General features: G+C 51.2%; 7 protein-coding genes across 7 annotated transcripts; 5 read left to right on the forward strand and 2 right to left on the reverse strand.

Moving 5' to 3' along the window:
• Window positions 1-100: 100 nt before the first annotated feature.
• N7508_007710 (mitochondrial 54S ribosomal protein bL28m) lies at window positions 101-757 on the forward strand (the record flags this gene model as incomplete). The annotated part of the gene is made up of 1 exon (XM_058465774.1): window positions 101-757. One exon carries the CDS (start codon window positions 101-103, stop codon window positions 755-757), a length of 657 nt encoding a protein of 218 aa, XP_058317102.1.
• A 322-nt stretch (window positions 758-1,079) lies between these two features.
• On the reverse strand, window positions 1,080-3,730 carry N7508_007711 (fungal specific transcription factor domain-containing protein; the record flags this gene model as incomplete). The annotated part of the gene is made up of 7 exons (XM_058465775.1): window positions 1,080-1,652; window positions 1,709-2,158; window positions 2,227-2,559; window positions 2,614-2,676; window positions 2,724-3,402; window positions 3,451-3,499; window positions 3,643-3,730. 7 exons carry the CDS (start codon window positions 3,728-3,730, stop codon window positions 1,080-1,082), a joined length of 2,235 nt encoding a protein of 744 aa, XP_058317103.1.
• A 369-nt stretch (window positions 3,731-4,099) lies between these two features.
• N7508_007712 (nitrilase) lies at window positions 4,100-5,294 on the forward strand (the record flags this gene model as incomplete). The annotated part of the gene is made up of 3 exons (XM_058465776.1): window positions 4,100-4,576; window positions 4,665-4,980; window positions 5,035-5,294. The coding sequence occupies 3 exons, from the start codon at window positions 4,100-4,102 to the stop codon at window positions 5,292-5,294; spliced, it is 1,053 nt and encodes a 350-aa protein (XP_058317104.1).
• Window positions 5,295-5,630: 336 nt separating this feature from the next.
• On the forward strand, window positions 5,631-6,848 carry N7508_007713 (putative alpha-1,6-mannosyltransferase subunit; the record flags this gene model as incomplete). Its single annotated transcript, XM_058465777.1, has 3 exons — window positions 5,631-6,063; window positions 6,112-6,545; window positions 6,615-6,848. 3 exons carry the CDS (start codon window positions 5,631-5,633, stop codon window positions 6,846-6,848), a joined length of 1,101 nt encoding a protein of 366 aa, XP_058317105.1.
• Window positions 6,849-7,328: 480 nt separating this feature from the next.
• N7508_007714 (trans-2-enoyl-CoA reductase (NADPH) TSC13) lies at window positions 7,329-8,450 on the reverse strand (the record flags this gene model as incomplete). Its single annotated transcript, XM_058465778.1, has 3 exons — window positions 7,329-8,011; window positions 8,116-8,331; window positions 8,417-8,450. The coding sequence occupies 3 exons, from the start codon at window positions 8,448-8,450 to the stop codon at window positions 7,329-7,331; spliced, it is 933 nt and encodes a 310-aa protein (XP_058317106.1).
• Window positions 8,451-9,782: 1,332 nt separating this feature from the next.
• N7508_007715 (peroxidase/cytochrome P450 family protein) lies at window positions 9,783-13,332 on the forward strand (the record flags this gene model as incomplete). Its single annotated transcript, XM_058465779.1, has 7 exons — window positions 9,783-10,034; window positions 10,083-10,180; window positions 10,231-10,279; window positions 10,329-10,521; window positions 10,574-12,752; window positions 12,806-12,932; window positions 13,006-13,332. 7 exons carry the CDS (start codon window positions 9,783-9,785, stop codon window positions 13,330-13,332), a joined length of 3,225 nt encoding a protein of 1,074 aa, XP_058317107.1.
• Window positions 13,333-14,089: 757 nt separating this feature from the next.
• tom1 (E3 ubiquitin-protein ligase TOM1) lies at window positions 14,090-26,465 on the forward strand (the record flags this gene model as incomplete). The annotated part of the gene is made up of 3 exons (XM_058465780.1): window positions 14,090-14,137; window positions 14,199-26,319; window positions 26,371-26,465. 3 exons carry the CDS (start codon window positions 14,090-14,092, stop codon window positions 26,463-26,465), a joined length of 12,264 nt encoding a protein of 4,087 aa, XP_058317108.1.
• Between the last annotated feature and the right edge of the window lie 305 nt (window positions 26,466-26,770).

The following is a 26,770-nucleotide window of genomic DNA, read 5'->3' on the forward strand; positions in this document are numbered from 1 at the left end:
GTGAACCACCCCAAATTCTTCCCTGGCTTCACTTCATCTCCGCTTGTTGTCCGACGGCTTATTGCACTCTCGACGACCCAGAGTTCAATCTCCGATCACAATGGCAGGCCTACTACCACGATCTGCCATGGTGGCCCCATTCTCCCTGGCCGCGGCCTTCCGAAGCCTTTCCATCGCCGCTCCAAAGCGAGCTTTCTCAACGACACCAGCAACGCAATCAGTCCCCAAATTGCCTGAAGATGCCCCCGTCTACCCCTACGGCCCCAACCGATGGTACAAGCAGTCCAACAGCGGTCTCTACGGCGGAGCCATGATCCGATTCGGTAACAAGATCTCCAAGGGTCGCAACGAAGGCAAGACACGACGAAGCTGGAAGCCCAACGTTCGCCGGAAGAAGATTCCCAGTGAAGCACTCGGCGAAGAACTGTTCATCAAGGTCACTCGACGCTCATTGCGCTCAATCCAAAAGGCAGGCGGTCTAGACAACTACCTGCTCTCTGATCGCCCGCGACGTCTCAAGGAGCTGGGTCCGTTCGGTTGGAGCCTCCGACACCAGGTCATGCAGACGCCATCTATCCAGGCACGTTTCGATGCGGAGCGCGCCCAACGGAACATTCCCAAACCTCCCACTTTTGAGGAGTTCCTCGCGAGCAAGAAGACGGAAATGGAGCAGAAGATGAAGGACTTGGATATTGATGCCCTGACCAAGCCTCGTCCTTTCGGTCGTCAGTTCAACAACGTGCGCACGAAGGAGTAAGCTGGACGGCAGACGATTGAGTTGATTCCTCGCATGTCGGGAATGGATAGGCGCTTGTATCATTATCCTAAAGAGCGGCGGATGATTTCTTGAGCACCACGAATTTTGTCATCTTCGCCCTATTCATTTCTAAGAAAATGATGGTGAGAAAGATTTCGCCTGGGTGCAGTGTTTTTTTTATTTGAATTTGCATATTGGGTCTTCTATGTACTTATACTCCAATCTTACATCGTGTTTACTATTAAGACCGTGATCAGCTCCAGGCCATACCTAATACTTGGATTATATTGAATATTGCTGCAGCCTTCTGCTTGCAAGCATGTCAAAACTCAGCAGACCCGAAAAGAAGAGGAAACATCAAAGTCTCATCATCAACCCCAAATCCACCCCTAATCCCACCCTCGAGCGGATCATACCCCGGAACATCAACAGCAACGGGCGCAGCATGACCAGTCCCCCGAAAGAAGGGACACTCAACAGAACACAAATGACCCCGAAACCCACCAGACAAAACCTGATGGTGCGGCTCGGCAAAACCACTAGGGAAATCCTCCGTAACCATCTCACGAATCATCCGCAAAACTCCTCGATGCATGATAATGGACGTAAGTAAAGGCATCTGGGACTTAATGTATGAAGCAGCCTCCACCGAGATTCGTCTCGGTGCATCATCAACGACCATTCCATACACTGGGATTTCCCGTGCTAATGTATCAAACACATCACGCAAAGGCTCAGCTTGGGTCCATCGCTCGGCGAGAATAGCTAGTGCGGTTGAACAGGCTCGTAGTGCTTCGGGGACTTCGCGAGATTTATATGCTGGTGTTTGGTGTTGGAGTGGTGTAGCCCAGAAGCAGTAGAGGAGTGTTATCCCTACGGCAACTTGGCTTAGAAGCTTGATGCAATAATTAGCATATGTAAGAAGGGAGGGATATGGTATCTAGTACATACGCCGGGCCATAATTGAGCTGTCTGTCGATCTTTCTGAAAAGTCCTGAATGTCAAGACAATCTGAACACAAGCCGGGACGGAACGGTCTCCAAAGCCGTCGCAGACGTTTTCTTTCGTGGGCTGGTGTAATAAGAGGATGGTATAGTTGTATGCCATACCGACCCATCGGTCACTCGTGTAGCTTTTCGATGCTACATCGCTCAGTAGACGGAGTTGGGATCTCCAGGCATCTAATTCTCCGAGCATGTGCTCTCGCCATGTTGTTGAGGTGTTTATCTCTTCAAAGTCAGACCGCATCATTGTACTGATGATGCGGGATTGGATTCGCCTACATCGGAATAGATGTAGAGCGGGTGAGACGTGGGTTTTCTGGGATGGTGTTTCTATTCGGACGCAGCTGTCGTCTGAGCCGTGGCGGTGGAGGTCTGCGTCTCCGACGTCTGAAAAGAGCTGTCGTTGTTAATTCAATGAAAGAGCCACATTGAAAGAGCCATAGGGGATAGGGATTATGACGGTACCTCCACGCTGATATGCTCGTCGACGATATTGTTTGGGATATGATAGATCCAACTGATAAATCGATCCAGAGCATAGGCAGACCAGAATACTCGACGGCGGGTTTGGACCTCCAATGAAAATACTGGATTCGGGACTTTCGGCTCGCTCTCAAATAGGTGGAGCTGGGCCATGACACAGTACCTCATCGTTGCGGATACCATGGTGATGATCATTTGCGATGAGGGTGAGTGAAGTGCATGTAGTGTTAGGAGTAGATACGCTTGTGCATGCAGGATTAGATCAGGCTGCGCGAAGACGTAGCCGAGGTATTGCAAAGCAGTATTATATAAAGACTGAGCAGTCAGGTCTTGCTCTTAGTTCTTTCGGCTTATATAATTCGCACTTACCTGAGACGTGGCGATATCACTTTCTGACACTCGAGGCGTCAAAAGTAGGGCAACAGCATGCACCTAAGAGGATATTAGTATAATTGGATATGGAAATAACCCCAACATACTATGGTAATGAAATAATCCTTCCATAGACCTTGCTGATGCCTAACCCTATCCAGATGTGAATGAGCCTTCCACGACTCATACCAGCCAAGGAATGTATCGCGATGAAGGAAAGGATATCGTGGGTTGACTCTCTCGAGGTAAATATGAACCAGTCGATCAGATGCTTCCCTTGAAAGGCTGATTGGACGATCTGATTGGGATATCTGATCTGTGAAAGGAGATGGTATGCTGACGTCCGGGGTTTTAGTCTGTGCAGCAGAAGATACATAAGAATTGGAGTTTGCCAGTGTGGCTAGTATACCGATCAACAAGCTTGAGTGCCCGCATTGGCCTTGTGGAGGCGGTAATGTCTCTCTCGCATTCGAGGATGGTAACGGTGGTGTCTGGCGTGGGCCAGTGGATGCTGGGAGAGGAACCTGAGCCGCTTGGGGATTTGAAGATGATCCATATTGGGACAAATTTTGATATAGTCGCCGTCTTGAAGCACGAGGATCAATGTCTGATTCTGGCTCTGAAATTGCGCGCTCGAATGTCCTCTTATTCGACAAAGACCCATCGTTTCTCGAGCGTGGAGTGTCCTGCGCTATTCCCTGTCGGCTGACTGGGGAAGTATGCTCTGATACCCGTCCTGCCTGGGATTCGAGATCCATGATCCTCTCCTCGAGTGCTTTGGCATATCTATAAACAGATTAGTAGTAAATTCCGCAACAGACTGGTGGATCTTACTCGGCACTGACACGAGCCCTGCGTGTCACCGGATCAGTCGATATACATTCTATCAGATATCAGAGAAGTGCTAATTCCTCTTGCATAGTAGAGAATCACCTTCGCCCGCCGTTGCACAGTTCTCACAGGGTCTGTTGCCAGTACACTAAACAGGTTAGTCCGCAATGGCATCCTGCAGTCAAATAAGCTTACTCTTTGCTTCCGAGAGCGACACCTTTGACAGGCCAATGGTTTCTGTCTCTTGGCTGAATGATCTCCCTCCATCGGCACTTGTCGGCATCGAAGTAGATGCATCGGAGAATGACATCCGACTTTTCTAGAGTATGAGTGCACGTGACGATGACTCTTAACAAACTATTAAGGAAAGTAGACGACAGACTTTCTTCTTGCTGTTTCAAGCGTTCTCTCTCAGATAGTTGGTATTCCAATAACACAGAGCGCTCTACTCAAGCATCTAAACTCCATGTCCGAGTGCCAAGAGTAAAGTGCCGAATAGTCAGTCTATCGGCGTCTAAAAGTCCGTCGGGGGTTAGATGTCCGACAAGAACCCCGGATTAAGTACTTAACAGATGAACCGTTATAAAGGATAAAATATCTTCGCCTCTTTCTCTCTCCTGCCTCCAAATCCTTACTCTAACAGAATCAAACAATGCCTCAAAAGATCACCGTCGCAGTGGCGCAAGCCCGCACACTCTCTACACTAGAGACAACTCTAAATGCCCTGAAGCAAGTGACTCAACACGCAGCTTCAAAGGGAGTACACCTCCTCCTCTTCCCAGAAGCCTACCTAGGAGGGTATCCCCGCACCTGTGATTTTGGCACAGCAGTAGGCGCCCGTGAACCACATGGTCGCGATCAATTCCTGGAATATTTCCGCTCCGCAGTCGACCTGGGCGATACACCTACTGGAGCTGGTGATGACTGGGTTGAGCGGAAACTACCAGTGGCAAAAGGGCGGGATTATCGAGGTGATGGAACTAGAGAGTTTCTTGAGAAGGTGGCGCGCGAGACTGGAGTGTTCATTGCTACTGGGTTGATTGAACGGGCTGGAGGCAGTTTGTATTGTTCCGCTTTGTATGTCGATCCCGTGCGGGGTGTGTTGGGGAAGAGGAGGAAGGTTATGCCCGTATGTGACCCCCTTGTTGTTGTCTTTTTTTGTTTTTTTTGTTTTTGATGATATTTGGGAGACTGACAGTTACTTGGTACTGGAAAAGACTGCCTCGGAGCGTCTTGTTTGGGCACAGGGTTCGCCTTCCACCCTCAAGGCTATTACCACTGAGCTGAATGGTGTCAAGCTTACCATTGCTGCTGCGATCTGCTGGGAGAGCTTCATGCCCATGCTTCGGCAGAGTCTTTATTCGCAGAATGTGAATCTCTACCTCGCGCCCACGGCTGATAGTCGTGATACTTGGTTGCCTCTTATGCGCACGATTGGTGGCGAAGGTCGCACCTTTGTGCTCTCCTGCAACCAGTGTGTGCGCTATAACGAGCTTCCTTCTTGGATTACCCAGCAGGGCAATGCTTCCAAGGGTAAGACACACCGGTTCTCCAGATAACTTGTAACACGAACCTGACTGTCTCTAGACATCCCCGATCACTATATTTCGCGCGGTGGCTCTTGCATCGTGGGACCCCTCGGCGAAGTCGTGTCCGAGCCCATTTGGGAGGTCTCCACTGATGACGCCGACGGTTCAAAGATTGGAGATGGGCTTGTGATCTCCGAGATTGACCTCGAAGATTGTGAGCGTGGTAGACTTGATCTGGATGTCGCGGGAAGCTATTCGCGAAATGACGCGTTCAAGCTGTCGGTTGAGGGATTGGATCTGAATCCTCCTCCGTTCTAGACGTGTGGGGCCTCGGGCTTATATAGTCCTGTATGCGTTTTTATATAAAATTCCAAATCTGTATATGTTCTATTTTAACGTTCTTGGGTTTTCGAAAGATAAGTTAAAACCTTAGCAAGTTTAAAATCATAAGTGTGAGTCGTAATTCGATATGAAGCCAGGAACGCGATGGATATATATAGAGGGACACAGGTGCACTGTATACCTCAAATTGAAAATGATAATCAATGTAATCTCATTTGATTTCCGAGTATAAAAAGATAACACAAGTAATAAGCCAATCAGTCATAAACCCTGAATCAATTACTCTCTGGATGCAGATGGAAGCCCGTTGGAATGCAAGTGACGCATTCGGAGGGAAGCTCGGAACGGGATCAACTTCGGGATGATCTCCCTCCTTCACACTCCAACATCTCCAACTCAAGTCAACAGTATTATGATTTGAACCTGATACTTGATTACCCTTCCAGTCTGGCACTGGGGAGAATGCAATTCGCCGTACCTCCGCGGAGGAGTCCGCTCCCAATCGCACGATCATCGCGAACACCCTACCGAAGAAAGCAGCTCAAGACAATCGCTATCTTCAGCTTCGCAATCCTCTCCCTCCTCTACCTCTTACACCACTTCTTCTCCTCAATCTCGACATCCGTCGCCGCATCAGCAGGCACGTCAGGCGTTGTCATCGTCACACTACTTGATCGCAAACAATTCAGTGAGAGCTATGTGAAGAAGATCATCGCAAACCGGGAAGATTATGCAAAGCGCCACGGTACATATCCTAACCCTCAAACAAAAACTAAACTAACTCCACACACAGGGTATACAACCTTCTTCGCCAACACAGCCGACTACACCGAAGCAATCGGCGACGCCCCACAAAGCTGGACCATAGTTCCAGCAGTGCGCCACGCACTAGCAACACACCCCAAAGCAGCATACATCTTCCACCTAAGCCCGCACTCCCTAATCATGAACCCGAGCAAATCACTCAAATCCCTTATCCTCGAGCAAGGCCGGTTGGAATCGCTCATGTTGAAGGATACACCCGTCGTCCCACCAGACAGTATCATCAAAACATTCACACATCTCCAAGAAAAGGACGTGGATCTGATCCTCACGCAAGACAAGGAGGATCTCAACCCTGGCAGCTTCATCCTCCGGAATGGAGAGTTCGCTAGATTCTTCCTTGATATTTGGTTTGATCCGTTGTATCGCAATTATAATTTCGCCAAGGCGGAGATTCATGGGTTGGTATGTTTATCTCGCTTTCCTGTGGTGGTGTGTTAGAGATTGTTGGCTGACTTGGGGCTTGCTATTTAGGATCATATCATGCAATGGCACCCAACTGTCCTTGCCCGCACTGCCTTGGTACCTCAGCGAACATTGAGTTCGTATGGAAAGGATTCCCCGGCTGCGTCGTTGGATGGGGTCTACCAGGATGGTGATCTTGTTGTTCATTTCCAGGGCTGTGAGGATGCCGAAAAGGGCCGTGATTGCGTGTCCGAATTCGAGCCGTATTATAAGTTATGGCTTAAGAAGGTTAAGAGTGACTAGACTCATTGTCTTGACTTTTGATTCTTGACTTTTGACTCGCTTGCTTGCATGATGGAATATGAGTGGCGTCTGGGATAGATGGGATTGTATTGATAAACTAGACTGTTTGATTATTTGTAGGATTGGCGTTTGTGGGATATTTCTTGTATAATGTTCCGGGTTTTGTCGCCATTTGGTCGAGGGCTTCAACATATAGCGGTTGTCTTTGCTTTTACATTGCATATGGTCGAATGGTGCACTATTATCATTTTCACTATTTGCTATGTTCCCTATTTTGGAGTAATACATTGCTTGATGTTATCAGCAATTGGTAAATAAATCTTTTCTCGTGACCATCGATGTCGATCGATAGCCTGCTTGAGAGATGACCATCTCTCGAGTCCTCAATTAAGACACTTTGATGCCTTATTCCGGTCCACAAAACTCAACTCGACCTCTCATCACAATGCCACAGACATTAACCATTGACCTTGGAAGCCACTAAAGAAGGCCAGGCAGGATAACACAGCGCTTCTTCTTATACTTATCACCAAACTCCTTGCGATAGCGCTTCTCCTTCTTCAAAGCCCAGCCCCACATCTGCAACCCACCAACCAGGATAAAGAACAATACACTCCAGTTGCACTGACTGACAAGGTAAACACCAATCCAAGCCATAATCTCAAAGAAGTAGTTGGGGCAAGTGACCCAGTTGAAACCAAATCCAGAAGGAATACCACGCTCAGTTGTACCCTCACGACGAAGGTTCCGCAGAATCAAGTGCGCATTCAAGTTAGCCAGCTGACTGAAAGAGAACAGACCCAGACCAGCATACACAAGAGCATCGTTGGGTGAGTCAGTCGCAGCAGACGAATCCGGGCGGAAGACCCAGTAGGAGATGTTGAAGCCGGCCAGGGCCCAGTAGTGGGCGCTGTTCTTGACGATGTTGCGGGCGGGCATGGTTGCGTTGCTGAAGCGATGGACGAAGAGGGTTTCGAACTCGCGCTTGAGGAAGTGGGCGGTTAGGAGGGCGCAAACGAGGAGCTGCACGTCTGTTGGTTCCGGAAGGGGCTTGTCATAGTTAAAGTACAGGAGGGGGCGGAGGGGGAAGAGGAAGAGCGCGGGGATCAGGAGGGGGCCTAGGTATTCGATGATGAAGACTGTGCGCCAGGCAATCTGGGGGCCTGTTTTATTGGACGATCGGTTAGCTTTTTTTCGGGTTGTTGAGTTCGGGGGGTTGTTTGATCTCTAGAGACCGCGGGGCATGGGTATGGGCATGGGGACGCACCGAGATCCTTGACGTGAATGACGCTGGAGTTGCGCAGGCCTGTTTCGTCAATGGTGGTACCGTTCGAGTTTGGTACCACGCTGCGGTCGCTACCCTTGGTGATTCTCATCCGGTGGATTGAGCATCCGGAGGCTGCGGAGAGCGCGGTATGCAGTTCTTCTGTCGAGGCATTGAGACTGATCTCAACCTCCTTGGGGAGCTTGCGGATGGGTTTGCCTGTATAAGAATTAGCTATGTGCTTTGGGCGCTCTCGGTTGTTTCGTAGAGCTTTGGGAAATAAATAGGAGCTTGCTTTGCGTACCCCTCGGCTCAACGGTGAGCGTGATGTTCGACATGACGGATGGTTTAGTCCAAGCTACTGTAAGACTTGAAATATGATGCTAGATCAAGCCAAATCAACTTGCTCAGGTTGCAATTGCACTGGAAATTGTGCAGTCCCAACATACTCGGCAATGGGACCTCGGCCGACATCACGTGTAGACACCTGAGGCCAATAAACTAAAAGTCTTGGCAGCTGACTGAAGAGAACAGCCTTGTGCACAGGTCCACAGGTGGGAACAGGTGGACATTTGTATTGTCGCACAATTGTTACTTAGTTCACGCATGGCTCGATTTAGTCTTTCAGATAAACTCGGAGTACGAGGGCCATGCGACTGAAATAAGTAGCTCAGATGGGCATGCCTCCTTTCTCCCAGGTTTGAGGCTCCGTCAGCTGGCCCCCAAAGTACTTTTTACAGATGCACTACGGGACAATGGCAGTGCACAGCTGAAGACTAGTTCAACGGGCAACTCCTATCAAATCAGAGGCAAACGATATCAATGGACGGCCCCGCTGGGTCTCAGCTCGAACGGCTAGTCCGGCCGACATCGCCAATCAACGCCTCATCCGTGACAATTCCTGGTCTTTTCCAATCAAATTTAGTCTGACTGTGATTATGAACACCTTTTTCTTTTCTCTTCCCCCCCCCCTAAGAGGCTATAGTTAGCCTGCGGAGCCGAGACTCATGCATCGCATATCTCCGGGTCTGTTTAGCCGCCATCAACACTCCAATCACATAGTTCAGACCATATCGTGTCAAGAGACAAATGCATGTTGCTCCCACACTAGGCCCTCGTATTTGATTCTCGAGCCGTCAATGGCTCGTGAATACCAATAGGGATCTGACAGGGACATAGAATTCACGACTCAGCAATGTCTCATTGCTCAACGGTGGGGCGTTCGTCTGTCATCTCAGAGCTAGAATGCGCTAAGAATGACCATGGAGGCACGGCTGGCCTCATGTGGGTGAGTTCAGCCGTACTGCTCGGCTGATGGGCTTGCGATTACTCTGCTTTTTTGTTTATATTCTGTCACATTCCCCCCGAGGAATCGCATGTTACTTTAATGCTTGACTTCTTCTACCTCTTATTTTGTCTGTCGGTGGTGCTCTTACTCTGCTGTCTCTTTCCCGTGTACATCATTGCAACGCTACCCAAGTAGTTCCTCACGACATTTGCTAGTCCCCTGCACGTGGTAATAGGCTTCTTAATTTTCACATTCCCTTTCATCCTTTACATCGCTTCACACACACACACACACATTGAACCCCAAACTAACTCATTGCAGTTATCACCCGACCCTCTCGCACTGCTCTTCTTATCCTGTACTATATATTCTCTCAATTGAAATGGGCGAGAAAGACTTTGCCAATGGCAACAAGATTGCCCAGGTCGAGCAAGTCGTGGCAGCTGCCTTGAGGCCACTGCCTACCCAGACCGGTGATGGCAGCTACATCCAAGCGCCAACCGTGACAGGTCTCGCCAAGGACCTGCTCCATCTTGACCTGAAAGATGCCAAAACCCTGGCAGAGGTCGCCAAAACAGCCGTCACTGGCGAGGCTGTCAATGACAGAGACTACATCATGGAGCGTGTGATCCAAGTTTGTCAACCCACAAAAGATTGACGAGAATAAACTAACCATTTACAGCTTGCTGCTGGCTTGCCCGCTACATCTCGGAACGGCAAGGAGCTGACCAACACCTTCTTGAACCAGCTGTGGGGGGATTTGGAACACCCGCCTATTTCGTAAGTTGATTCACTTGGACCAAATGATCGTGGGTACTGACCATCAATAGCTACCTTGGGCGTGATTCTGCATACCGCAAAGCTGATGGATCTGGAAACGTATGATTTACCAACCTTGAGCCTCATGAACCCAGCTAACCCAACCTAGAATCCTTTCTGGCCCCAAATTGGATCTGCTGGTACCCACTATGCCCGGTCTGTTCGACCAAAGACCATGCAGCCAGCTGCTCTTCCAGAGGCAGAGGCCCTGTTTGATAGTCTCTTGGCCCGCAAGGAGTTCAAAGAGCACCCGAACAAGATTTCCAGCGTGCTGTTCTACCTTGCTTCTATCATTATCCACGGTATGTGAACTTGGTCTGTTGGGCGATGAATGGTGAAACTGACAGCAATAAGACCTGTTCCAGACCGATCCCAGGGACCAGACAAAATCACTGTGTTCTTCATATCTTGACCTGGCTCCCCTTTATGGAAATAACCAGACGGAGCAGGATGCAGTCAGAACCTTCAAGGATGGAAAGCTGAAGCCAGATTCCTTTTCTACAAAGCGGATTCTCGGATTTCCACCTGGCGTCGGTGTCCTTCTCATTATGTTCAACCGATTTCACAACTCTGTTGCCACACAGTTGGCGGCCATCAACGAAGGTGGTCGGTTCACAAAGCCCGATGTGTCCAACACTCAGGCCCTTGCTACGTGGGAGAACGACCTCTTCCAAACAGCACGCTTGGTCACTTGTGGACTTTATGTTAACATCATTTTGAAGGATTACGTCCGAACCATTCTTAATGTTAATCGGACCGACAGTGTGTGGAGTCTGGACCCTCGCGCAGATATCAAAGATAGCTTGCTTGGCGATGCTGCTGCCCAGGCTACTGGAAATCAAACATCGGCCGAGTTCAACTTGGTTTATCGCTGGCACTCATGTATCTCGGCTAGGGACCAGAAGTGGTCAGAAGATCTCTACAAAGAGTTGTTCCAAGGCCAGGACCCAAGCACAATCTCCATGCAGGAATTCACTGGAGGTCTCAGACAATGGGAGACAAAGCTTCCAGCCGATCCCCAGGAACGCCCGTTCGCTGGACTGAAACGCCAAACAAGTGGGTTGTTCGACGACAATGACCTGGTCAAAATCTTCCAGGAGAGTGTCGAAGATCCCGCTGGAGCGTTTGGTTCTCTTAATGTTCCCGAGGTTTTCAGAAGCATTGAGGTCCTCGGCATCAAGCAAGCCCGTTCTTGGAATCTGGCTACCCTGAATGAGTTCCGCCAATACTTCAATTTGGCTCCATATCAAACCTTTGAAGAGATCAACTCCGATCCGTACATTGCTGATCAGCTTAGACACTTCTACGACCACCCTGATCTCGTCGAGCTGTACCCAGGGCTGATTGTGGAAGAAACCAAGCAGCCCATGGCTCCGGGCAGCGGTCTATGCACCAACTTCACCACCTCTAGGGCTATTCTTTCGGACGCAGTTGCTCTCGTCCGGGGCGATCGCTTCTATACTGTTGACTTCACCCCGAAGCATCTCACAAACTGGGCCTTCAACGAGATCAACCATGATAACTCCATTGATGGTGGTCAAGTCTTCTACAAGCTGGCCCTGAAGGCGTTCCCCAACCACATCCGAGGCGACTCGGTTTATGCCCACTTCCCCATGGTAGTGCCTGATGAGAACTACAAGATCCTGAGCAGCCTTGGCACGGTCAAGTCTTACAGCTTCGACCGGCCTTTCTACAGGGCTCCGGCCCTCTTCATCAACTCTCACTCTGCTTGTGAAACCATCATCAAAGACCAAGAGAATTTCAAGGTTGTATGGGGCGAGAAGATTCAGTTCCTCATGGAGAATAGCGGCCAACCCTATGGTCGAGCCTTTGCCTTGTCGGGTGATCTTCCTCCCAATGCAGGCTCGCGGAAGATGCTCACCGCTGCACTGTACCGGGATAAGTGGGAATCTGAAGTACGATCCTTCTATGAGGATATTACTCTAAAACTTCTGGAGCGCAACTCATACAAGGTCGCTGGCGTCAACCAAGTTGATATCGTCCGCGATGTTGCCACTCTCGCTCAAGTCAACTTCTGTTCCAGCGTTTTCTCCTTGTCCCTGAAGACAGAATCAAACCCACGAGGTGTGTTCAGCGAGCAGGAACTGTACCAGATCATGGCTGTAATCTTTGCCTCCATCTTCTATGATGTCGACGTCTCTAAGTCTTTCCAGCTTTGCCAGACTGCCCGCAAGGTTGCGCAACAGTTAGGTGAACTGACGTTGGCTAATGTCGAGCTTGTCTCCAAGAGTGGCTTTATCTCTGCCGTGGTCAGCCGCCTCCACCGCCACGATATCCTGAGTGAATATGGTGTTCATATGATCCAGCGCCTGCTTGACAGTGGTCTGCCGGTTAAGGATATTGTGTGGTCACACATTCTCCCCACCGCTGGTGCAATCGTTGCCAACCAAGGCCAGCTCTTCTCCCAGTGTCTTGACTACTATCTCTCTGATGAAGCGGCCGAACACCTTCTTGAGATCCAGCGCTTGTCCCGAGAGGACACCCCCGAGGCTGATGAGATCCTCGTGCGATAGTAAGTCCTCTGATCTTTTCACCCCAAGGATACACCATACTGACTGCATCCAGCTTCATGGAAGGTGCTAGACTGCGTTGCTCTGTTGCATTGCCTCGCATCGTGTCAAAGCCAACCACCGTTGAAGACAACGGCCAGTTCGTCAACCTGAAGGCCGGCCAGGAGGTCATCTGTAACTTGGTAAGTCCTTGCCATCTCCTCGACTGACCCCCATACATGCCAGCATTCGGATCTAACAAATCTCAAATTATAGGTTGTCGCAGGCCGTGACCCTGTCGCCTTCCCCGACCCTGACAAGGTCCGTCTTGATCGTGACATGAGCCTGTACACCCACTTTGGCTTTGGTCCCCACCAATGCATCGGAGTTAGGATGTGCCCGATTGCGATGTCTACCATGCTGAAGGTTCTGGGTAAGTTGGACAACCTCCGTCGGGCTCCTGGCCAACAAGGTCACCTGAAGAGGCTCGACGGTCTTGGTGGAATCGCCATGTACATGGATGCTCAGCACAGTAGCTTTTCTCCATTCCCCATGACCATGAAGGTTCAGTGGGACGGAAATCTGCCTACCAGAAGTGAGTAAAAGAGATTGACTTGCACTGATTTGTGTACGAAGAGCGAAGGTGTTTTATCTGTATGGTGTGATGTATTGTTTCTGGGCGTTATTTTAGCCTGATTTTGGCAAATATTTTTTTTCAAATCTGATACCTAATTGAGTCAAAAGCCGAAATAATCAAGTGGTAGTCCTTAAACCTCAATGCTGTAGAAGATAAAAAATCGAATTGACATCATATGTAAAACAAGAGACCCTCAGGCACGAGAAGTGCTGCCTGAGGCCCAGCGGGGGGAATCAGCCAGAGCCGCCCTTCCATCTGCCGGACCAGCTCCATTCAATCTTCCCTTTGGTCTTCCTTTTTCTCTTCTCTTCTATCTTCACCTTTCCCTTTTGACCTCCTTGGATATAGTATCTGCGTCAGAACTTCAGGGCCAACGACCTGCACCCGTTTTCCCTGACAGCTTTGACCAACCGATATCTCATCCTTCAGCTCTCAGATTTGAGCTCTCTCCAAATCGCCAGCTCCCCCACGATTGAACAATAAATTCAACCCAGATTCCCGCCGGTTGAAATTATCTATCTGACCGACTATTGACCGTGGGTCTTTCGTGTTGATTCCATTCGCTTTTCGTTAAGGCAGAGCGGCACCAAAAACGTCATAAGGCATTCTCGCGCTTGCTTCCGCGACACTGGTCTTCACGACCTGCCCACCCCACCTTCTAGGGGATAAGCCTCCTGGAATATCAACACTCCCTCATGTGTGACTGTTGATTCGATAGTTATCATGGGGAGAATTAAGAAGGTAGCCAGCCAAAAGCATGAGGCTACAATCGTGAGTTACCCTACGGTAGCCTGATGTGCAACCCAACTAAAAAATTTTCTTCTCTCTACAGTCACCTTTTTTGCAAGAATTCATAGGTCGTGCTACGAGTCTTCCTATTTCCGAGCTCCCGTCCCTTTTCAACACATTCCCGAAGCTATGGCCATTCCCGCGCGGTGATCTCTACCACTGGATCAATGTATTGGACCGGTTCGACGAGATTCTGGCCTCGGCCGTCGAGAAATACTTCCTCAACACTGGTCCCCAGACTCAGTCATTCACTCGGAGTGTTTTGGAGGATTCATACTCGGCCGATGAGAGCAAACAGCCGACAGAGGGAGTTGATGCCAAGTTGAATGCTCTGGGATACGGCCCCGACGGAGACCGAGAGCTTCTGGAAGCAATTCTGGAATTCTCACGTCTTTTGCTGGAGAAATGTGGTAACCGCAGTCTCTACAGCAGCAGCGATCGCCTGGGTGACTTGTTGAACACAACTTCTTTGTCTCTTCTCCAGTCTACCTTGCGCCTCTCTCTTTGCCTAGCTCAAAGATATCACTCCCGCCAGCGTGGCGCTCACCAGCAGTCAGTTTTGCAATCTCACTATGCTCTTGACCTTGAAAAGTTGCAGAAGATCGCCGCACCTTTCCCACGTCCATTCCTCGCTGGTAAAGCGCAGCCCACCTCTTCTCCTGCCGTTTCCGCCAAGGGCAAGGAGAAGGCCGTTCAAACGAAGATCAATGCAAATGAATTGGTTTCTCTTGTGCGTGACAGCGAGGGTTGGGAGGAATGGGCCGATGTTCGCGTTCTCTATTATCCCTCTGGGTCATCTGAACAGACGAGAACGACATCCGAATATGGTCAGACCGAACATGGCTCACACATCCCAACTACACCCACTCCCTTGCGACGGAGTGCAACACATCCCGCTTCTCAATTGAGCCGCACCGATGATTCACCAGCTGCCCCAGCCACAGGAGGGAAGGCAGATGAGGCAACTCGTGGGGGCAAGGTCCTAGAACTCACCTACTCAAAGGTCTCTTCTGCGAAGTTGGAGGACCTTCTTGCAGCTAACCTCCCCCACCTGCCCCTTGAGTCAAAATATGAACTGCTTCACAAACTCCGAGTTGCTCAGGCATTGACAGGCTCTCGTGCCACTCGCGAACAGATTCTATCCATCAAGGCGCTGGCTGTGACCAATCTGGCCCATGTTCAGCCAGAGAGCTCTTTTCAACAAAAAGTTCTTCAATATGATATGGAACAACCGAAACGCCTTCAGCTTGCTTACCAGCTGGCCGAACTGGTTCATCTCGGTGCTAGTGGTGACCTCGAGGTCTCCCGACTTGTACAGACTTTGGCGATCCAGACACTGGACTCATTGGCGAAGCACAAGTCTCGCGCCGTCGATGTCTGTGCAGCTTTGAGTGTCAACGTCAACCACGGTGTCCTCATGTTCTTGACCCGAAAAATGGTCAATGAACTTAGCGCAGAGGGCGAGGACACTGATGCTGCATACTATGACGAATGGCGTGATGCTTTGCTTGCACTCCTGCGCACTCTTCCAAGCTCAAGCACACGTACACCAGACACACTGGTTGCAGCTGGTTTGATCCCCATGTTTGTCGACATCCTAAATCTGCGAAACGAGAAATCGCGCCGCGTGTATTCCCGTATTATGGAGTTTCTTGATACCTTCGTGCATGCCGTCCGGGATGCCCTGGGAACATTGACAACCTCCAAGGGCTTTGACGCCATGTCTGATCTGATTGACTACGAAACCAAAACCGCCTTTGAAAAGGTCAACCGTGGCGAGGGATTCCCTGCTCAGTACAAGAACCCATCGGTTGATTATCAAATTCCGTACTTCCAACAGCAGACCCTGCGTTGGATGTTCCGTTTCGTCAACCACATCATGCAGCACAATGGTGGAGGCTTCGATCGTGTGCTCCGCAACCTGATCGACTCCCCTCAACTGCTGACTTCTCTCCGCCTTGTGTTCGAAAATGCGCGCGTCTTCGGTTCGCATGTATGGAGTACTGCTGTCAACATCCTCAGCAGCTTCATTCACAATGAGCCCACCAGCTATGCCGTCATTGCCGAGGCTGGTCTCAGCAAGAGTCTTCTCGCTGCTGTTATGGGCCGTGAACTCCAGGTTGACGAAAAGCCTCCTGCCGTGGAGCCCGAGGGTTCCGCAGCGGCAGGCGACTCTGCTTCTCAGCCGCCCACCGCTGAAGCTGCTTCCCAGTCCGAGGATAAGAAGAAGGACCGCGAATATGCTCTTGTCAGGCCGAAGGGTACTCCTCTTGCCCCTGGCATTATGTCCGCAGCCGATGCTCTTGCTTGCATTCCCTCTGCATTTGGAGCCATATGTCTGAACTCCTCCGGTTTGGACCTTTTCCAGTCTTCCGACGCCCTTGAAAGCTTCTTCGAGATCTTTGAGAATCCTGATCACGTCAAATGCTTGAAGGACGACCCCGAACTTGTCCGTTCTCTAGGCACAACTTTTGATGAGCTTGTTCGACACCACCCGGCATTGAAGACCTCTATCATGTCTGCCGTTCTCGTCATGGCTGCCCGTGTCAATGTTCTTGGTCGCACTAAGGCCTGGGAGCAGGGAATGGGAACCAAGATGTGGACTCAGGATGCTGATGGCACCAAGCGCCTTTCCGGAGATATCTTCTCGTTGTTCCGCGAAATCGGCACACCCGCTGATGCATCCGTTGATGACCCTGCAACCTTGGGTGCTCCTCTGCTCAATTCCCACGACCTCCCCAATGGCGCCAAGTTGGTCGTTGGTGACCTGAGTCATGTCCTTCCTTCGCCTGGTCCCGATTTCGAGCCTCAAGACAAGGATGAGCATGGTCTTACTGCCACTGATTACTTGTTCCCGGCTATGCGTTTCCTGGGTGCTTTCTTCGAGAACCAGATTAACTGTACTGCCTTCATCCAAGCTGGTGGTGCAGAGTTCCTTTTGGATCTCGCAACCCTCCAAAGCTTGGCGTTCGATTTCCACAACACCAATGCTAACCAGGAGATCACCGTGCTTGTTCACATGCTTGCGGAGACAAAGCCTCACCTTATCCTCCCTTCTCTCCTTCGCCGCGCCCAGTCCGCAGTGGAGAATCTTTCCGCCTTCTGGACTGCACCTAGCGGATCTGGATTTTTTACGTCGTTGATTAAGCCAGCGGACTCAAAGGACCCAGCTCTGGAACCTACCGCCGCTGCTCAGTCTGGAACATTCTTTGTCAGACATTTGAATGCCGTTCTTCTCCTGACTGATGTCCTTCGTGAGACCTTCGCGTTGCCCTTGTACCAAACCCGACCTGGCCAAAACACTTCCATCTTCAGCCAAGTCAACCTCGCGGATCAATATTGTATTCTGATCAACTCGCTGAGCAACCTTCTTGCTTCTTGCGTGTGGGAAGGCATTCTGCTGGAAAAGAACATCCCCGAGAAGTGGCTCAAGGCTACACAGGCCAATGCTGATAAGTCCGCCTCTGGGAAGTCCAAGACTACTCCCCAAGAGCCCCCAGCAACCCCTGGTACTGATTCTCGACCCCAAAGTTCCAGTGCTGCAGAGGCAGGCGCCCCAGCTCAATCAGGCCAGGAGCCCAAGGAAGACGACACTCCCGTTGACGAGGAAAACGTCAACTTCAAGAATGCTCGCACACTTCGCTACCTACTCAGTGCTTTGCCCGCTTCAATCACAGGATTCTTGCACAACCTCGGACTTGGCCTTATCGGCAAGCGCCGCATGGATCCTCTCCAGAAGCAGAGACAGAATGGTACCTTGGTTGCGGAGGCCATCGCTGAGGGTGTTCTTCGTCAGTTAGAGTTTGAGCCTGCGAACTCCAGTGACAGCCCCAAGCATCGTTTCGCCTATCTGATTGTCGTCCTGTCCCACTTCTCTCATCTTCTTTACGAAATTCCCACAGAGCGTCCCAGCTCAAACTACTTGACATCGGTCCTAATTGCCTTCAAAAAGAACAACGGTCTCAAAGTGTTGAAAGACATTTGTGACGTTTTCCTGAACGACATCAAGTCCCTTCCCTCTCCCGAATCCATTCCCGACGAGGACAAAGAGCTTGCTAACCGGCTTGCATCGGGATATGGTGGAATCAAGATTATTCTTGGGCTTTTCGCGGACCTGACTACTGGAAAGTACATTGTGGACTCTAGCCAGACACAAGCCTTGACCAGTCACCCCGAGCGCGACCGTGACCGCCCTGAATACTTCCAACCAGGTCAATTCCTGATTGAGCTTCGTATGGAAATTTTGCCCTTGGCTCAGGATATGTGGAATTCGGACTTTGCTACCCAGTCGTCGAGTCCTATCGTCAGATTGTTGATTGACATTCTGCGGGCATCTTTGGATGGTGAATACGAAGTCAATGTCATGAAAAGATCAGAGGTGCGGCCTGTTTTGGCAGAGGCACCCAGGAAGCCTTTCGTTGTCCACAAAGACCGAGCACACACCCTGGTCGAGAAAGGATTCAAGGATGTTGACCTCAACAAAGAAGCCCTCTATCGTTGCAACAATGTCTTGAATGCGGCCGAAGAATACTGCAAGGCACAGAGCTGGATCCGAAACCCTCCTAGGGTTCATCCGAACCCCAATGATATCCAAACTGGTACGCCTGAGGTCGCTCCTGGTGTTGACCCCCTTGAGGATCCTGGCCTTGGAGATGGGATCTCGCCTTTCGCCGGCGGCGACCTGTCTCGCTCTGCTCTGACCATGCTTCTGGCCCAAGCGACCGGTGGGCCATTGCCCGAGTCGATGCGCCGCATTGATGGAATGGTGACTGGAAGAGATGCGGATGCTGACCGGCCAGCTGGAAGCATTGGCAGAATCCTCGATGGAAATGACATGGAAAGTGAAGATCGCGCCGGGTCATCGAACCAGAGTGCACCCGAGACTCGCCCTACCGAGGGAAACTCCTCAGAAGAACAACCAGCAGTCCAACACCGCCAGGTCATCACCATCGAAGATCTTGAAGATGAGAGGGAGAAAATTCGGTCCAATCTTATTGAGCGGGCCCTGGACATCCTCAACGAACATCATGATGTCTCCTTCGAGTTGTCTGATCTGATCTCGTCAGCCATCAGAAAGCACCCAGAGCCTGAGAGTTTCCGCCGAGACATTGGAGAGACCCTTGTGCAATCCTTGGTTTCCCTGCAGATGGAGAACTTCCAGACAGCTGGCAAAAAGATTGCCGCCTATGCCCACATCCTAGCTTTAACTCTTCAAGATCGTGAGATGTACACCGCAACTCTCGAAGAGCTTAAGGATTGCTTCTCGACTTTCCTCGGATTCATCAAACTCCCAACACCCGAGAAGGCCGACCAGGAATCATTCCCTTGGGTTGGACATGTTCTGCTCATCCTTGAGAAGCTGCTGTCTGATGACTGCCAGCCACCCCAGATCTCCTGGACCCAACCAACAAGCGTGGACGATCTCGTTGGCAACGATGAGCCCGCCAAACTCGAAGAGCCCCTTGTGTCAGCCGATGAAAAGACCCAGCTCTTTGAAGCTCTTGTTGAGATCCTACCCCGAGTGGGCAAGGATGACACACTGGCCCTGTCTATTTGCCGTGTTCTTGTCATTCTTACTCGTCAGCGTAGCATCGCTGCCCGCTTTGGCGAGAAGCGTAACCTCCAACGCCTCTTTGTCATGGTCAAGCAGCTTTCAAGTGCTACCAACGACAAGCTGCAAAGCGCGTTCATGCTGATCCTCCGCCACATTGTTGAAGATGAAGCTACCATTCGCCAGATCATGCGGAGTGAGATTGTTGCCAACTTTGAGTCCAAGACTTCACGCCAGGTTGACACTACTGGATACGTGCGCCAGATGTATCACCTTGTGCTAAGAGCTCCTGATATATTTGTGGAGGTGACCAATGAGAAGCTGCGGTTGCTACGCTTCGACCCTCATTCTCGCCCGCAAGTTCTTGGACTCAAGGCCGACAAAGAACGTCAAGATCGCGTGCGTCAAGCCAAGAAGCCGGAAGAGAACAAGCCCGAGTCATCTGAGACAGGTGAGGCCGCTTCTACCGAGGACAAGGACACTGAGAAGGACAAGAGCAAGACCCCAGCCAAGAGTACAGAGATGAAGGCGCCTGTTGTGGAGAACCCAGACGGTGTCATTCACTACCTGCTGTCCGAGCTCTTGTCCTACAAGGACGTGGATGACAAGGAGTCTGCCCTTGAATACTCGGAGCAGCCCGCTGACCAGCAGTCCGACACTCAAACCGACGTTGAGATGGCTGGAGATGAACCCACCCCCTCCGTTTCTAGCACCGCTGAAGCACAACCCACTCGCGGCTCGAAGAAGGGAGAGAAGCCCCAATTCAAGGCAGATGAACACCCGATCTACATTTACCGCTGTCTGCTCCTTCAGTGTCTCACTGAGCTTCTCTCTTCCTACAATCGGACCAAGGTTGAGTTCATCAACTTCTCTCGCAAAGCCGATCCTTTGGCCACTACACCTTCCAAGCCCCGGTCTGGCATTCTCAACTACTTGCTGAACGCTCTTGTTCCTCTTGGTACCATGGAACATGATGAAACCTTGACATTCAAGAAGCGCAGCATCACATCTACATGGACTATGCAGGTACTCGTTGCTCTTTGCACCAAGACTGGTGAGTTTGGTGGTGTTGGCCGACGCCGCACTGAGCCCAAGTATGAAGAAGACGAGCCGGAGCTTGCTTTTGTCCGCCGCTTTGTGCTGGAGCATGCTCTCCGGTCCTACAAGGACGCAATGGCTTCAACTGAGCCCCTGGACGCCAAGTACTCCAAGCTCATGTCTCTCGCCGACCTCTTTGATAAGATGCTCAGTGGCTACTCTTTCACCAACGATGCAGGCTTCCCAACCTCCACCAGACAGCTTGCAAAGACTATGTTCGAGAAACACTTCATCCCCGCCCTTACTGCTTCGGTTGCCGATGTTGACTTGAACTTCCCGTCATCAAAGCGTGTCATCAAGTATATTCTTCGTCCATTGAACAAGCTTACTCAAACTGCCGTTCTTCTGAGCGAGAATTCCGATATCTCTTCTTCCCTTGGCGAAACTGAGGACGATGAGATCTCTTCGGCAACCTCCGTTTCTGACATGGAAGATGAACGTGAGGAAACCCCCGATCTTTTCCGCCACTCCACTCTCGGTATGCTAGAGCCTCGCCACGAGGAAGAGACCAGCAGCGAGGAGTCCGAGGGAGAAGACGAGGACATGTACGAAGACGAATATGAAGAGGAGATGGACTACGATGAAGACATGCCCGAGGATGATGGCGAAGTCGTCAGTGACGAAGACGACGATGGCGTTGGTCCAATCGAAGGCCTCTCTGGTGATGCGGTTGAAGTCATTCTCGACGAAGATGATGATGATGAGGATGACGACGATGAAGACGACGACCACTCGGACATGGATGACGACATGTACGCTGATGAAATCCCTGGAGACCGCGACAATGAAAGTCTCGAAGACGGAGAGGAAGATGAATGGGAGAGCGAGGAGATGACTGAAGACGAAGAAGAGGTTGAAATGATGAACCAGTACGAGGATGAGATGGCCGATATGAGACAAAACCGTGGTCACGGTGATGAACACCGCATTGGCGACCTCTTCCGCGCCCTCAACGAGGCTGCTGGAGGCGTTGATGACCTCCACGGAGACGGTCTCGGCGGTGACATTCACGAAGAAATTCTCGATGACCTCGACGAAGATGGTGCGCCACCCCTTCCTAATACAGGACCCCCTATTGTAGAATCCCTATCTGCAGGATTCCCAAATGCAGGACCTCCCATAGCCTCCGCTACAGCCGTCACTGCATTGAATTCTGCAGTCATCCCTGCTCTACACCAACTTTCAACACTGTTGCTGACCACCCATCTAGTTGAGGATGAAGACGAAATGGACGAAATTGAAGAAGACATCGACGGTTTCGACGGTGAGGAAGGATCCTACGGTGATATGGAAGGTAACGCAGCATGGCTCAGACTCTTCCCGGATACTTTGCTAAATTCCTTCGCAGACGACGATCTTCTTGAGCCATGGGGATGGGAAGGCGATGAGCCTCCTATGCCTCGGGCAGGACACCACCACCATCGTTTCCGTGGCGGTGCACCCCCAGCCTGGGCTGCTGTTACTGAAATCATGCCCGGCCGCGGCTCCGGCCTCGTCCCTATCCAGCCTTACCAGCGTGTCCACCGAACCCAGATGCCCTCGCGTGGTGACAATGACGGAACTAACCCCCTACTTGTTCGAACTGATCGCCCAGAAACCGCCGTTCCATCCCGTGGACCCAATGCTGACCCCTTCGGTGATTGGGGCCAGTCCATGGATCAAGCTGGTGGCCGAGTTGTTGCAATGGACAGCCCCATCAGTTTCATGAACGCCATCATGCAGGCTATCGGCGGACAAGCCGCTCCTGGTTTCGGTGTGGTTACTCGTCCAGACGGTATCCATGTCCATGTTGACAGGCGTGCAGTCCTACCCGGCCGCATTCAAGACATGCTTGGAATTCCACGCGGATCAGGCCCTCCAGCTCGCACTCGTGGCGACGACCCCCACACTGCCGTCAAGTTTGGTCTTGGTACCACCCGAACCCGCTGGCAAGAGGAGGCTCGCATTCTCTTCAGCAGCCAGTATGTTGAGAGAACTCAGCGTATCGTCAACTCCATCATGAAGTCCCTCGTTCCTGCTTCAATGGTTGAGGAAAAGATCCGCAACAAGCAGATGGAAGAGGAGCGCAAACGCATTCTGGAAGAGCGCGCCCAGAAAGATCGCGAAGAGCGCGAAGCCAAGCGAAAGTTCGAGGAAGAAAATGCTCGCCTCGAAGCCGAGAGGCAACAACAGGAAGCTGAGCGTCAAGCTGAACGCCAAGCCGCTCAAGTCGATGAGCCCATGGAGGATGTCCAGCCAACTGATCCTCCTGCTGAGGCCGCCCCAACTGCTCCCGCTGACGCCCAGCCCGAAGCCCAGCCGGCCGAGCCTGCTCCTCGGGTTCACACCAACATTAGAGGCCGCCAGCTCGATATCACCGGTCTCGAAATTGACCCCGAGTATTTGGAGGCTCTGCCCGAGGAACTCCGCGAGGAGGTCATTATGCAGCAACTTGCCGAACAGCGATCCCAAGCTGCCGCCGCTGGTGAGGAGCCTACTGAAATCAATCAAGAATTCCTGGAGGCTTTGCCTGCGGAGATCCGTGAGGAACTTCTGCAGCAAGAAGCTGCCGATCGTCGCCGACGTGAACGTGATGCTGCCCGCCGACAGGCCCAGTCTGCTGGTGCTGGTGCTGGTGGTGCAGCTCCTCCTCCTGCTCACGCCGAAGACATGGACGCTGCTAGTTTCCTTGCTACCCTCGATCCTTCATTGCGCCAGGCCGTCCTTGCCGATCAGCCAGAGGATGTTCTTGCAACTCTGGGTCCTGAGTACTTGACCGAGGCTCGCGCTATGGGTGGCGGTGGCCGACGCATGGCCCAGTTCGGTGACATGAGCGCCGTCGACCGACAGAGAAATGAGCCTTCCGGAGACCAGGAGCCAAAGAAACAGCAGAGACGTCAAATTGTTCAGATGCTCGACAAGGCTGGTGTTGCAACCCTCCTTCGACTGATGTTCATGCCTCTCCATGGTAATGCTCGCCATCAATTGAACGACATTCTTCACAATGTTTGTGAGAACCGCCAGAACCGCAGTGAGGTTATCAGCCTTCTTCTGTCGGTTTTGCAGGATGGCAGTGTTGATTCTACCGCCATTGAACGCAGCTTCTCTCACCTTTCCCTGCGTGCAAAGGCACCAGGAGCACCAAAGACACCCCAGGCTGTCAAGCGGAACATGGCTATTCAGACTTCTTCCAGTGTTAGCAGTGATGTGACCCCGATCATGGTCATCCAACAATGTCTTGGAACACTCTCGTTCCTGTCGCAGTTCAACCCTCACATTGCTTGGTTCTTCTTGACTGAGCATGACTCCGCCTCATCTGCTAAGCTGAAGGCATTCCGCAAGGGCAAGGGCAAGGAGAACAGAGCTAACAAGTTCGCCCTGAATGCTCTGCTCTCTCTCTTGGATCGCAAGTTGATCATGGAAAGCCCTAACTGCATGGAGCAACTGTCTAGTCTTCTTAGCAGTATCACTCAGCCACTTACTGTCCTCCTTCGCCGCGAGAAGGAGCGTCAAGAAGAGAAGGGCAAGAAGCCTGAGGAGGCGCCGGTCGAAGGTTCTATTGAAGAGCCTGCTCAAGTTGATGACTCTGGCATGGATACATCTATGACCGATGCCCCCCTGCCCACCGTGGAGACCACTGAGATCACTGGCCAGGAGACTACCGAGGGCGGAGAAGATGAAGACAAGAAGCCCGCCGAGGATGAGAAGCGCAAGAAGCGTTCCATTGAGCCTCCTGTCGTTCCTGACCACAACTTCCGTCTGGTTGTTCACATTCTTGCTGCTCGCGAATGCAACGGCAAGACGTTCCGCGATACCCTTTCTACCATCAACAACCTTTCTGCTGTTCCCGGAGCTCGTGATGTGATCGGCAATGAACTGGTCGCTCAAGCACAGGCTCTCAGTGATACCATCTTGGGTGATCTGGAAGATCTCCTCCCTCACATTCACCAGGCCAAGACTGGCACCGACATGCAAGGTCTGGCTCTGGCCAAGTTCTCGCCCGCTAGTTCAGACCAGGCGAAGCTTTTGCGTATTCTGACGGCTCTCGACTATCTATTTGATCCCACTCGAGTCGATAAGTCCAAGGGTACTGAGCCCGAGTCTGCTCCCAAGGAGGATGTGCTCAAGAGACTTTACGAGAGCGCAACCTTTGGCCCCCTGTGGACTAAGCTCAGTGACTGCTTGACTGTCATCCGGCAAAAGGAGAACATGCTGAATGTGGCTACTATTCTCCTACCTCTCATCGAAGCACTGATGGTTGTCTGCAAGAACACTACACTTAAAGATCAGCCCCTGTCTCGCGGCAGTCGTGAACTGTCTGTGAACAGCGCGCCGGCCGACAATGGCCTCAGCATGGAGAACCTCTTCTTCAAGTTCACCGAGGAGCACCGCAAGATCCTCAATGAGCTTGTCCGCCAGAATCCTCGTCTGATGAGCGGCACATTCTCTTTGCTGGTCAAGAACCCCAAGGTTCTGGAATTCGACAACAAGCGCAACTACTTCACCCGTCGTGTCCACTCCCGTGGTGCCGAGCCTCGTCACCCTCATCCTCCTCTCCAGCTTTCCGTACGGAGAGACCAAGTCTTCCTCGACTCTTTCAAGTCCTTGTACTTCAAGAGCGCGGATGAGCTGAAGTATGGCAAATTGAATGTGCGATTCCACGGCGAGGAAGGTGTCGATGCTGGTGGTGTTACCAGAGAATGGTTCCAGGTTCTTGCCCGTGGCATGTTCAATCCTAACTACGCTTTGTTTATTCCCGTTGCTTCCGACCGAACCACATTCCACCCCAACCGTCTCAGTGGCGTCAACTCTGAACATCTCATGTTCTTCAAGTTTATTGGACGCATCATCGGTAAGGCCTTGTACGAAGGCCGTGTTCTCGACTGTCACTTCAGCCGAGCTGTCTATAAGAACATCCTTTCTCGATCTGTGTCCATCAAGGACATGGAGACTCTCGACCTGGACTACTACAAGTCACTCCTCTGGATGCTGGAGAATGACATTACCGATATCATCACCGAGACTTTCGCCATTGAAACCGATGACTTTGGTGAGAAGCAAGTTATTGATCTGATCCCCGGTGGTCGCGATATCCCTGTCACCCAGGAGAACAAGGAGCAATATGTCCAGCGCGTCGTTGAGTACCGTCTGGTGGAGTCTGTCCGCGAACAGCTAGACAACTTCCTGAAAGGCTTCCATGAGATTATCCCCCGAGACCTGATCTCCATCTTCAACGAACAGGAGCTGGAACTTCTGATTTCCGGTCTTCCTGAGATCGACGTTGACGAGTGGAAGAACAACACCGAGTACCACAACTATTCCGCCTCGTCGTCGCAGATCCAATGGTTCTGGCGTGCCGTTCGCTCATTCGACAAGGAAGAGCGTGCCAAGCTTCTCCAGTTCGTCACTGGAACCAGTAAGGTTCCTCTCAATGGTTTCAAGGAGCTTGAGGGTATGAACGGTGTGAGCAAGTTTAACATTCACCGCGACTATGGCAACAAGGATCGCCTTCCCAGCTCGCACACATGCTTTAACCGTAAGTTTACTCCACCCCATTATTACGTGCAATTACTAATGTCTATTACAGAACTAGATCTTCCTGAATATGAAAGCTACGAGGATCTACGCCAACGTCTCTATACGGCCATGACTGCCGGAAGCGAGTACTTCGGATTTGCATAAACTGGTTTTCAGGTGCTCGACATGACGATGGTTTCCAGCGAAAGCATTCCATGGCGTTTCTCTTAATTCTTATGGGAATCTTTTTACTGGGGATGGATGAGGAGGGTATGGAAAGATGCTGGCATAGGCCCGTGTGGAGGAATTTCTTTATGAGAAGATGAAAAACAGAGACTTCAGAGGATTCGGTTGAAGTGCAGGTCAACCTTGTCTTTTTTGGAGATTCTCTCTTATGTCTGTACTTAGATTGCTGCATGTTTATCTCGTTTTTGTAATGACTTTACAAAAATTCCTTTTCTCTGTGTACC

Source organism: Penicillium antarcticum (assembly GCF_028974205.1).
Source record: "Penicillium antarcticum strain IBT 31339 chromosome Unknown utg000008l_segment0_segment0, whole genome shotgun sequence".
NCBI classification, from domain to species: Eukaryota; Fungi; Ascomycota; class Eurotiomycetes; order Eurotiales; family Aspergillaceae; genus Penicillium; species Penicillium antarcticum.